The sequence below is a fragment of the Malania oleifera genome, chromosome 13 (assembly GCF_029873635.1).
Source record: "Malania oleifera isolate guangnan ecotype guangnan chromosome 13, ASM2987363v1, whole genome shotgun sequence".
NCBI classification, from domain to species: domain Eukaryota; kingdom Viridiplantae; phylum Streptophyta; class Magnoliopsida; order Santalales; family Ximeniaceae; genus Malania; species Malania oleifera.
In genome coordinates this window covers 6,558,953-6,570,591 of record NC_080429.1, presented here as the reverse complement: position 1 = coordinate 6,570,591, position 11,639 = coordinate 6,558,953, and the positions used below count along the sequence as shown (strand labels likewise).

Below are 11,639 nucleotides of genomic sequence, written 5' to 3'. Positions count from 1 at the left end.
ATGTGGGTGGGGATAGAAAAATAAAGATTGTTTAGAAATATTAGTATAATGCTAGATATTTATGCTTGTATAATTTTTTTTTTTTTTTTGAAATAAATGATTGTAATATGGATAATTAGCGCTCTGATTTAATAATAAATGAGTTTATTTACTTCCGCAGTAACTCAATAGTAAAAAACAAATATCCTAGACCCTTCGGGGTTGGGGTGTTACATTCATCATTAATTTTACTAAAAATACACATTTAATCATCTCCAAAATTTTCAGAAAACTCATTACTTTAATCATTCTATTTTCAGAAATAATAGCTATAGCCCTAGGCTCAAAAACCACAATTCAAATGGTTGGCTTTTCTTTTAAAACTCACATGTTAATCATATATATTTATAAACACATAAAATTCCATTTTAACCGGTGAATTCACAAAAACTACTGGCTTAATCTATTCCCTTTACCTGATTTCCTGAACTATGCTTGCAGGAATCTCGAAATTATACCCGCGACGTTCACCCGAACCCTGAATTCATAAATCCTAATTTATCAATTCCACCTTAAATAAAATACTATTTTAATATTTCCTAAACTCATAAACTTCAAATAAATAATTGAATTACCAAAAATCACAAATTTGCTTAATTTCCTAAATCTGACCCTAACCTTGAATTGATGTCTGAAAAACTCAATTTAAAAATCCGCTCTGCTAGACTTGTAGAGAAATGCTCCTAGAACCACGTGGTGATTTTAGATCGTTAGTTAGGCTAAAGATTTGAGAGAAATTGAGGAGAAAGAGTAAGTTTACCTTACCCCATGAGTGGTACCTACGACTCTCCTATGAAAAATATACTCCGGTAGGAATATCGGTGGCGGAGATAGGAACCTAGCGGTATTTTTCGTTTCTTAATCGGACGAATATTTGTCGAGAAATTGATGAGAGAAAGAGGCAGGCGAAAGAGAGACATGAGGGAGAGCAACGGCCAGTGGGGGGGGGGGGTGTTCTCTGGATTTCAATTGAAATCCTTTCCTGAAACTTGAGAAATGTTACTTATGTGTGTGTATATATATATTATAATAATATATTATATTATATAATTCAATTAATAATTATTATTTAATTTAATTAATTATTTAATTATTTATTAATTTAATTAATTTTATTTTATTTTATTTTATTTTCTGAGGTGTTACATTCTAACACCATGAATTTGTTCATTTCATTCATGTGGAATGTATAAGGAGCCATTTCCTTGCTGCTTCCACACTTTTTGTTTTACTATCATTTGTAGCAACTTGAGTTACCATTTTTCCTACCACATTTATCACTTTAAGGGTGATTAAATCCTTTGGACAAGCACTTGATTGTAATTATAAAGAAAACTCTTACAAACCCATTATCCTTGATATAGAGTGAATGAGGACCATTCCTCGCATGATCCAAAATATGTAACTTCCCTTGAGGCACGTTCCCCTAATTGAGGGCCGTTATAGAATCCTTCATTAAAAAAGTAGCCCCGCAAGGATTATTTACAACCAAAGTGTCTTCATCAATTGGCTTGAAAGCATATACATACTTATGACTTGAAATAAGCTCCTCTTGATCCATTAGAAGATTTAATTGTCTCATTGTATTTGTGAAACCCATGAGGCATAGATATGATTAATTCCTTAATCATTAATGTTAGTTCAATCTTGAAGTTAACTATTATAGTTCCCAAAAGAAATCTATTTGTAATAGTCTCACTTCACAACAACCTGAAGTTCCTCTGACTAGACCCAAAATCAGTGTTCTTCATCCACTACCATAATGGAGAACTCGATATCTTTCATAACAAATTTAGTCCCTTAGGAGTTTTGCATGCTAATAAGTATGAATCGTTGTGTCATCATTCTTAAAAATATTATAGATGAGTGATTGTCAAGCTCTTCATTTAGTAGAATGGTTGATACAGGGGTTGAAGCAAACCCTCATTCCCTTTCATTTCATTAGGTTAGCAGGGTGTGGCGTTCTGAGTAGGCCTATTTACTTCTTAAGGTGTCCCCTTTAGGACTTAGGTGGCAACCCTACTATTACTGATTCTTTTTAGGCTATGCTTTAAAGAGAATTTCCAAAAGGTTCAATAGGTTGATGTAGCTATGGTCATTTGAGCTCAGTTTTTCTTTAATTTTTTATTCTTTGGTTAATATCAAATTTAAAGTTTGAGACTAATTACCTTGGTATATGATAGTTTTCTTCACACGTTTCTCTCTTCTATGTTTACTTAGATGCAGCAAGACTTGCAGGTTCATATAGACAACCTATACCAAACTAGGAATTAAACAATATAACTTCACGGATCATGGGAAAAAGAAGATAATCCACCTCCAAACTCTTTTAGCCAATAGGTAAATTTGTAGAATTTTAAAACTTTCTATTGAAATTAATATATTTTTTATGCAATCCATAATATTAGAAGATGTGCGACTTATTTCATTGTTGTTTGTATGGATTTTATTTATTTACTTGCTTATATTTATGGATGCAAATGGATTACATAGCTTCTCACTTCAAATAACAAACATTGATATAAAAAATTATTAGAATACCTATATGAAGAAAAAGATTAAAAAAGCTTCAAACATATTGTGGGGAATGATCAAGAGGGGCTTTCGTCGATTTAATGATTTCATCACGACTTAACCACATGAAGTTTGGTTTGCATTATGTCTATTCATAACAATGAATTAATTATAACTTATTATAATTAATTATAAAAAATATATATTGATACAGTAAAATAAAATAATAATGTAAAATTTTTATGAGTCTATAAAAAGGAATAGAGAAGGAATAATTATTCCTAGATTACGGTAAGAATTTTTATTCGTTTCTCATTATATATTGAATGAAATAAAAAAGAAACATTAAAACAATAACCCTTACCTATATTCTTAAAATTGTTATTATATTTGATCTTATATCAAGAAATATTTAGTTCATAAACCAAACGAATCATAAGGGCCGTAGGAGAGAAGACTTTAAAATAAATATTCGCATTACTAAATAATTTTTATGTGAAACATTATACTTGGACTAAAATTGAGTTATCCTAAGTTATATACATCACTAAATAAAAAAAATTATATACATAAAAATAAACATTCAATAAATTACACATAAGTTTATCATGGTATTATGGTAAAGAAGACTTCATATTTATTAGCAAAGACCACTTTATTTTATTCAACATATAAATCTCATTAATTACTATGTATCATCAACATAATCAAAATCTTTAAATTTAATTATCATTTCGTTATCTTCTAATCAAAATTATAAATTCTAAAGATCTAAGGTTTACTTTTCGGAAAAATTAAAGATGCGCATCACGGGTTATATAATATTTAAGGGATGATGTAAGCCCTAAAAATTATTTGCCAAGAAAACGGAGTGACGCCCATTTGCCGCCAATGGGCACTGGCCACAGTTAGATTCCACCCGAATCCGAACCCGAATTCAAACCCAAATCCGGACCCGTTTGGCTGCGAGCATTTGCGCCCTAACGCACAGGAGGACCAAACAACGCCATACTCCAGGGAAAGAAAATTTCGCTCGGTTTTTAGCAGTTTCCTGCGGTTTCCCACCCTCCATGAAATGGGATATGGAGATCGAAGAAATCGAAGCAGTTCTGGAAAAAATCTGGGACTTGCACGACAAGCTCAGCGACGCCATCCACTCCATATCCCGCACCCATTTTCTCAACTCCATCAAAACCCTAAAAAATTCCGAGAAGAAGCATGATCATCATCACCAGCAGCAGCAGAAGCAGTCCCTCAACGGCGGCGCTGATGAGACTCGGACCGGGTTTGTGTTCGTTAAAGATTATCGGGTCGACGAAGATGACGACGTTTCGGCGATTACCGAGGCGAAGAGTCTCAATGCGATTCGAACTGCTCTGGAGAACCTCGAGGACCAGCTGGAATTCTTCCACGTGAGTTAAATTTCTATATCTTCTTCGCATTGTTGATGTTTATTGCTTAATTTGATTGTGTTGGCATCTTTGTGTCCCTGGTTGTTGAGAAAACTGTGGGGAAGAGATGGAAAATAAAGGAAAATGAACGTTGCGGGTGTTTGAGATTTGATATGGAAATGTTTGATGAACGTAGCCGAGTGGCTGTATTAGACTTAGCTATTTTTTTTTTTTTTTCCAGTTGCTAGGAAAATTGAGAGAAATAGCTGAAATAGAGGCAATTTTTTTAAATAATAAAAAGAGTTGCAGCCTTATAGCTTTTTTAGTGGGGATTTTCAGAATGTAACATTGGCTTAACCAAGTGGTTGTATCAGTCTTGTGTGAGTTTTAATTCAATTTATTAGTTTCGTTTTCGGGCATGTGTGTGTGTGTTTGGCTGCTGAGAAAAAAAGTACAAAAAAAAATTGGAAAAAAAAGGTGACACTGAAAATCAGGGTCTTTGAGCTAATGAGCTATTGTTGTTTTGGTTTTTGTGGTATTAACTTTGGTGGAAACTGTGTTGGGCTTAGTTGTGTTTTTAATTCAGTTCACGTGGTGTCATTGTTTTCCCTGTTTGGTGTGGAGAAAATGGAGCAGAAAAATGCAGAAAGAGGAAATAAATAAAATGGAGGGGAAAAAATGCAGAAAGAGGAAGCAAATGAAAACCGGGGTTTAATAGTTTGTAGGTATGTGCTAAATACACGAAGTAGTTATACTTGGTTCGGTGAGTGTTTTTTTCAGTTTGTAAGACTCTATTTTGTCTCATTGGTGAGACAATGGAGGGGAGGCGGAATGCTTGCAGCAGTTGCTTTATGTACTCTTACCGTACATTCTTTGTATGATTGGGCCAGGTCATTTTTTTGAAACATAATGATAGAATTTGAGGTAACCACTTCAAACAGGTTTGGATTCTCAATATTAACTTTCCTTTAAATTGCTATTTTCCCTCTTAAATTATGGTTATAGGTTAAACAAGTAGCCCATTTGTGATTTTGACAATAATGTCGAATGGACCAAGGATAGGTTAGGCAGGGTGTATGAGGATTGAGGAGAGTGCACAAAGTAACTGTTCCTGGAATTTCTCATGCAGGGGAATTAAAAGTAACTTGAAAATTAGGCATTTGAGTTTTTTGAAATGTAGATTAAACTTGCCTTATTATTAGGTTCAGTTGAATTTGGCCTTTTGACTTTTGAGTGAGGTGGAAATGAAAATCAAGCTTGCATTCAATTGTGCATATAATACTTAGTTTAACCTTCTATGTCTTGGACATATTTGAAATAGATTGAAGAAATTTATGTGTTTTTTGTGCTCACATGAACTCTTTGGATGAATAGATTGAAGAAATTATTGTGTTTTTTGTGCTGACATGAACTGTTATTATTTAAGATAAGATACAATAATTATTTTCCCCCTATTTTGTGTTGGCCAAAGCTGGTGAAAGAGCACTTGAAGAGTGTGGAAGTTGATTGTAACACCTGCTCTATTTTTTCCCAGAGTAATTTATTATTGAAGAATTTGGGACAAGCCTGTGTCTCATAATATGTATGTATTGCCCCATGTTGTATCAAATTTGTTGACAATTGAATCTTATCTCACAAGATCTCAGAAGGTTGAGGTCAAGTAGGATTGTTGAGGGTTTTCTTAAACACCAAAAGTGTAAGGATGAGAAAACTAATAATCTAATATAACTGGATTTCAAAAGCAAAGATTGATTATCTTGAATTATCTAGAAAGGAGGGAAGTTTTGATTTTGGTTTATCATGCATGTGAGTGCACAGAAGTGGATGTTGCCCATTTAATTTGGGGGGTGGGGCAGGTGAAATTGAATAGTGTTTAAAACTATTTTCTGATAGACATATGCTCGTCACATTAAATGGATAATCTTAAAGGACAATTCTAGAACCATTTCCTCTTTATGGTATGGTATTCCAAACAATCAGGAGAAAATGTGTACACTAAATATGTTTAGATAAATTGATGTTGAAATGTTTGTAATAAAATTATATGTATGAGAACCTGGCATATCACTAGTTGAATATAATATCTCAGATAAAATTGACTTAGATGATTAAATCAGTTGTAGCAGAAAATAATTGCATTGGAATGCAGAAGTTATCTGGTCTGAGTTACCATGGAAAAGGGAAATCAAAAAGAAAAGAGGTCTTTAGATTGTAAATGGACTAGAGTGATGAGATAATTACACATGATTGAATGCCACATAAGTTATGGTCCTGGCATATGCGAAGTGGTACCAAAATTTTTGTCTGTGTTTTGGTTACAGAAGCGCTGGATAGGGTTTTACTGAGCATGTTAATGTGGCATTATGTTGATCTGTGATGTTATCTAAGAAATTTTCTTTTACCTTTTTAATCTGCTAAAATTTAAGTAAGGCAGCCTTTTGGAATGTTTCCTTTTGGCTTCCTAGAAATGGACTTAGATACGCTGTTATTTCCTTCATTGGAAAATTTTCGGAGCTAAATTTGTTAGAAACACACTAGCGTCATTAATCCTTCCCTTTCATCAAATGGACTATTACGTTGTGTGCATGCATGCAGTGTATATTTCAATGCCTCTATTGGAAATTTAGAATGGCATGTGGGCTGTGATTTCATTTTGTTTCCTTTTAAATATTTGTCCAGATGTCCTAGATTTTACTTTTTAACTCTGACATTCTATTATTTACATGTGGAGCTTCATTTTAGATGCCTTATTATTATTATTATTATTATTTGGTAATATAGACGCATATCATCTTGATCATTATCATCTCTATTATAGTCATTCTGGTGCTTTGTTCCACAGACTGTCCAAGTTCAGCAGCGGGCTGAGAGAGATGCAGCTGTTGCACGGTTAGAGCAAAGCCGAATTATTCTTGCTATGAGACTGGCAGAACACCATGGTAAAAAGTACAAGGTCATTGAAGAAGCTTTTGCATTTGTGGGTGATGTGCGTGATGCAGGCCGCTATGTTTCACCTGAGAATCTTTATCGGCCAACAAATTCTTCTGTTGAAAATTTCGTAACCCTTGGAGGAAACAGGTCAAACATTTTGATGAGACTTCTCATATCTAGTTTTAGTTTTATCAAGAAATCCCTAAAAATTGATCATATGGGTGGGATTCTAGGCAATGCTGCTTTGATTGCTGTTGGAATGCTTGCCTTGTTGCATGTACAGCAAATGGGCCACAAGGACAAATTTGTAGGGCATCCATTACAATGGGAAGATTATGCTTATGCCAACAGAAATGTGAAAAAAACTTCTCGGCTGGAGGGGGGGTCATCTAGTCATCGTTTGAGCCACTTGGATGTGTTACAGGCTAGGGGCTAAATATTTACTGGATGATGAACTTTTGGCTGAGATTTAACTTCATTTTATTCCACATTTTTGTTGCTGCAGGCATAATCTTCTTGAAATGATATGTAGTTTTCTTGAAATGCTGCAGATTGCATAATGAGTTTGTCCTTTAACCCTCTATACATATACAGTAGTAGCTGTCTTGCAATTTTGCGGGAAAAAACCTTAGATGTAGTGGGTGAAGAAATTAGCATGATTGATCTGGTTTCTGTTGTGCACCATCTTAGTTGACTGCAAATTGTTAGCTGTTTTCCTTGTTTGATTGTAGAAGATTGATTGATTTGTATATATTCAGATTTATCTTGCTGTTTGCATGGAATACTTTGAATGAGTAATGGATTGTTTGGAATTGTTATTCATGGTTTTGCTTCATAATGGAGCCTCTAAAGGAGTCATCATAAAAAAAATGAGACCCTACGCGTTCTCATTTAAACGCAATGTTAATTTATCACAGAATATCCATTAAACAAGCTTGTTGTGATGCTCAAGTGAATCAGACTGTTACATGAGTGATTCATACATTGTTTTGTCTTTATCTTCATTTTTTTTTTTTCGTGGTAGTTTCGATTCTTCATATCTACTGACTGAAGAGTGTTTTCACAATCAAGTAAAAAGCGATCCTGGATAAGCTCTTACAGTTAATTTCAGCATATTTTTCATTCCTGGATGCTCCTTCATTAGTAATGCTTATCATTGGGAATCCTGATTTACTCGTAAATGATAGTGCTTATTTTCATATATTTAAGAGGATGGGAGGTTATGAGCTTGGATTTCAGAAAAGAAAAAGAGGCAAAAAACGAAAGGAACCAAAGGGGAAAACAGAAGAAATATGGTGGGCAGTTTCTTGAACCAGAAGGTAGCAGGGGCAGAGGCATTGGAATTGCTTGAAGAAGAAGCCAAGAAAAGGTGATGGTGGCCTGGTGGGGGCAATTCAAGCTTTCTGGAAAACAAGCACATGTTCTTGCTCCCCTTTCCCTTTTTTTTTCTCAACAAATAGTCCCTCTCACAAGATCTTCTGCAGGTTCATGCTCCCAACAAAATCTTTGCAAAGCAGGATTGTGTGGGAGATAAGACACTATCACATGAACCACTTTTGCATTGAATGAATGCTTCCAGTAGTTTCTGTGCTTCTTTGGGAACTGCTTTTCACAACTCCAAGAGGGGGAAAGAAGTGGTCATAATGGGTATAAAGCAGTATCGGGTTGGGCTCTGGCCCTGCACCTTTGACCATGTCTAAACATGGTAGGTCATGGGTGCCCCATATGGGCCTCAAATTTTTGGGTCGCCTAATGATGACAGACCCAGATTGAAGAGTTAGGTGGCCTATCAACCAGATCTAGATCTTGTCCATACGGTTTATATTAAGAGTCAAAAGCTTTTGTCATGAGTTTCAATTATTACTGGTGTGTGTGTGTGTGTGTGTGTGTGTGCAACGACCAATGCTTTCATGGCGTAAAGCTGGACTTTTGTACATTTATGGGCTGTTGTATGGGCCTCCCGTCATTAGAGGTCCTGTGTCTCATCCTAGGGTGAGGGAGGGGGTAAAGGTGAATTCATTTCACAAGATCAATCCTGCTAAGTAGTCCATCAAAGTCCAACAGGAGTTTGAAGCTTTATATGACTTAGCGTAACACTTAGCTTAACTTGATTTGTATTGGGAGCAGGTCGTGTGCTCAATTCGGTTGCAGTTTGCATTTCTTAGCGAATCAAAATTTTGGTTCTTGATTTGCATTGGGAGCAGGTCGTGTGCTTAACTCGCTCGCAGTTTGCATTTCTTAGCGAATCGAAATTTTGGTTTGATTACAATTCGAATGATATGCTTCAATTAACTGAAGCATGCCTAGCCCTACTTGCTACGACATTGGTGCCTGGTTGTTTCATTTCATATTCTCTTTTTAACTTTTTCAATATTTAAATTGAGACCTAAGATGATTGTTTCAAACTTATTGCATATTTAGTATATAAGAATGGAATGCGATGAGGAATGAAATCGAATTTCTACTTGATTTTATCAAGTTTTCTATTTAAATTTTCATTATAGTCCTTTTCCAGCTCAATCTTTTCCACAAATTAAACATGTCGTAAGGTTATGTTTATTTTGCAAAAATTTATATTTCGACAAATATAATAATTAATTTAAGAATATGCTAGTTTGTTTTTGAAAATATGTTAGTGATGTAAAGAAAATGAGAATTTAAAGCTTTTTATGACTCCATGATAAGAAATAGAGTAAGAGTAATTATTTTTAAAAATTCCATTATGTGAACACCTGTTGCTTTCTGAACTCACGTGGAATGTAATAATAAGGAATTGACAATAAATAATGTTACTTCTATTCCAAAATTGTTCATTCTTCACTTTGGATTTGTATTGGATTGGGTTATACAAATTCACTCAAATCTAAATTTTTAGGGTTTGAAATTTATGCTTCTAAAAGTGACGTCATTGTATTTCATTTTATTTTTTAAAATAGCCATTACGAGATTTAAACCTAACCATTAGGATGTCCATAAATAAGGCATCCAACCATGGTATTGGGTTCAAGGTCGACAAATTTTTTTTAAAAAAAAACTCATTAAAGTTGCAGATATTAATTGAACATTTATTTCTTGAAAAATAGTGTTTGTGGCAAATTACATTTCTCTCCTCACTTTGTACATGAAAAATCAACACTTTTTTTTCTTCTGAAAAACATGCCAAAACCCAAAGCATTAATGAAGGCATACAATGGTGGACAGCACTCATTAATTACTAATTAATTAATTAGTTTTTGTAATCTGTTATTGGGGATGAGCAGACAAAAAAGTTCAAAGTTTGAACGCAGAATAAGCCATGTATTTTGGAGGCGTTGGCAGCCGATTAGCTGTGGGTGTGGCTGCTTTTTCAATTGTCTCCTCCAAATGTCATTTCTCATTGACTGCCCTGTTGGGTGTATGACTTTAAAAATGGCATGAATGAATGACTGACGCACAAATGGAGAATTGGCCGATGAGAGAATTGAGAAGACAAGAAGAAAACATCCTTCTTTTCTTGTCCACCTTTTCTTCCTCCTCTTTTAGCTTACCACCGTCACATATTGAACATGCAATCTTGTCTTTTTGCTGCAAAATGTCAAACAACTTTAGTTTTACGGTCAACTTAGAAGGACAACACCCCTTTATTTGACTCTTTCATATCTTTCTTTTTTTTGGCCAAAATGAAATCCATGGAACATAAAAAATGATCGATCGTGGAAGGTCTGATTATCTAAAAATTTTAGAGATAATTAACTTTTTGTTTTGTTTTAATCTTTGTTGCAGAGGAGACCTTTTGCAATGCATAAAAATCATATGATTGTGGATCAAACGAGTCGATAATGATAGTGGGTTTTTCAAAGGCCAATTCTTGGCTTGTACCAAATTTGTTCTTTGAAAAACAAAAAGGTAGACCATGGGAGGCCTAGCATTCACGAAAAGGAAGAATGTCTATTCTTATGCTGCATTTCGGAATATGAATTTTAAAACTTAGATCTAGATTTGAGTGAATTTAAATAAATTTCACTATAATTTTATATTATATTTTGTCAAATCTAACACAAATCAAAATCTAATACCTCTCCAAACATAAGGTTAGAAAAGTCGTTCACATCGGATGAAATTTTTGTAGTGATGAGGAAACATAATGGAAATTAGTACTCAAGTTAGATGATTTTATGTTAATTTATTTAATTATTGTAAATTTCTATGATGGGGCTGTAGGATTTATATCCCAAAGGATATGTCCCACATGAATGATATGGGTCCCACATGTAGGGTATGTGTCCCATATGATAAAAATATGAATTAATGGTTGTATGGGTTAACTAAAGGATTAACTTATTTAATATGAGTAATTAATGATGGAAGTTTGAAGAGATTCCTAAACATGAATATATATAGATATATATATATATTAGCTACTTTTATGGGGAGTAGCTATAAGGGCATGTTATACATCAAACTAAGCTTTAAGAGTAGGAAAAGAGAGTTAAAGAAGAGAAAAGAAAAGTTAAGCTCATTAGATCTAAAGGGTTAGTTACATGGTGATGTTAGCTACAAAGAAGAGAAAGGAAGAAAGAGATTGTCCTCTCTCTGCCTTTACTTCTCTAATTATCAGGAGATCTCATAAATCTGGTGAAGGAAGGAAAGAGAAAGAGGAAAAGTGGGAGAAAAGATTTCTTCGGATTCTTCGGGTGTTCTTCTCGATTGGTTCGATATGGTCGATTTCGGTATGTAAAGTTTATAGTTCATGATTTATTTATTTTCTTGCATAAAGGTTATTGA

General features: G+C 34.1%; 1 protein-coding gene across 3 annotated transcripts; it reads left to right on the top strand.

Moving 5' to 3' along the window:
• The first annotated feature begins 3,480 nt into the window (after positions 1 to 3,480).
• Positions 3,481 to 8,477, top strand: LOC131145961 (plastid division protein PDV1). 3 transcript variants are annotated; one of them, XM_058095146.1, is made up of 3 exons: positions 3,544 to 3,965; positions 6,787 to 7,022; positions 8,085 to 8,477. In XM_058095146.1, exons 1-3 carry the CDS (start codon positions 3,624 to 3,626, stop codon positions 8,224 to 8,226), a joined length of 720 nt encoding a protein of 239 aa, XP_057951129.1. In that variant the 5' UTR covers positions 3,544 to 3,623; the 3' UTR covers positions 8,227 to 8,477. The 3 variants fall into 3 exon arrangements, with proteins under 3 accessions (XP_057951126.1, XP_057951129.1, XP_057951127.1); XM_058095144.1 differs by lacking the exon at positions 8,085 to 8,477 and adding an exon at positions 7,109 to 7,697; XM_058095143.1 differs by lacking the exon at positions 8,085 to 8,477 and having other exon boundaries at positions 3,481 to 3,965; positions 6,787 to 7,697.
• The last annotated feature ends 3,162 nt before the right edge of the window (positions 8,478 to 11,639 follow it).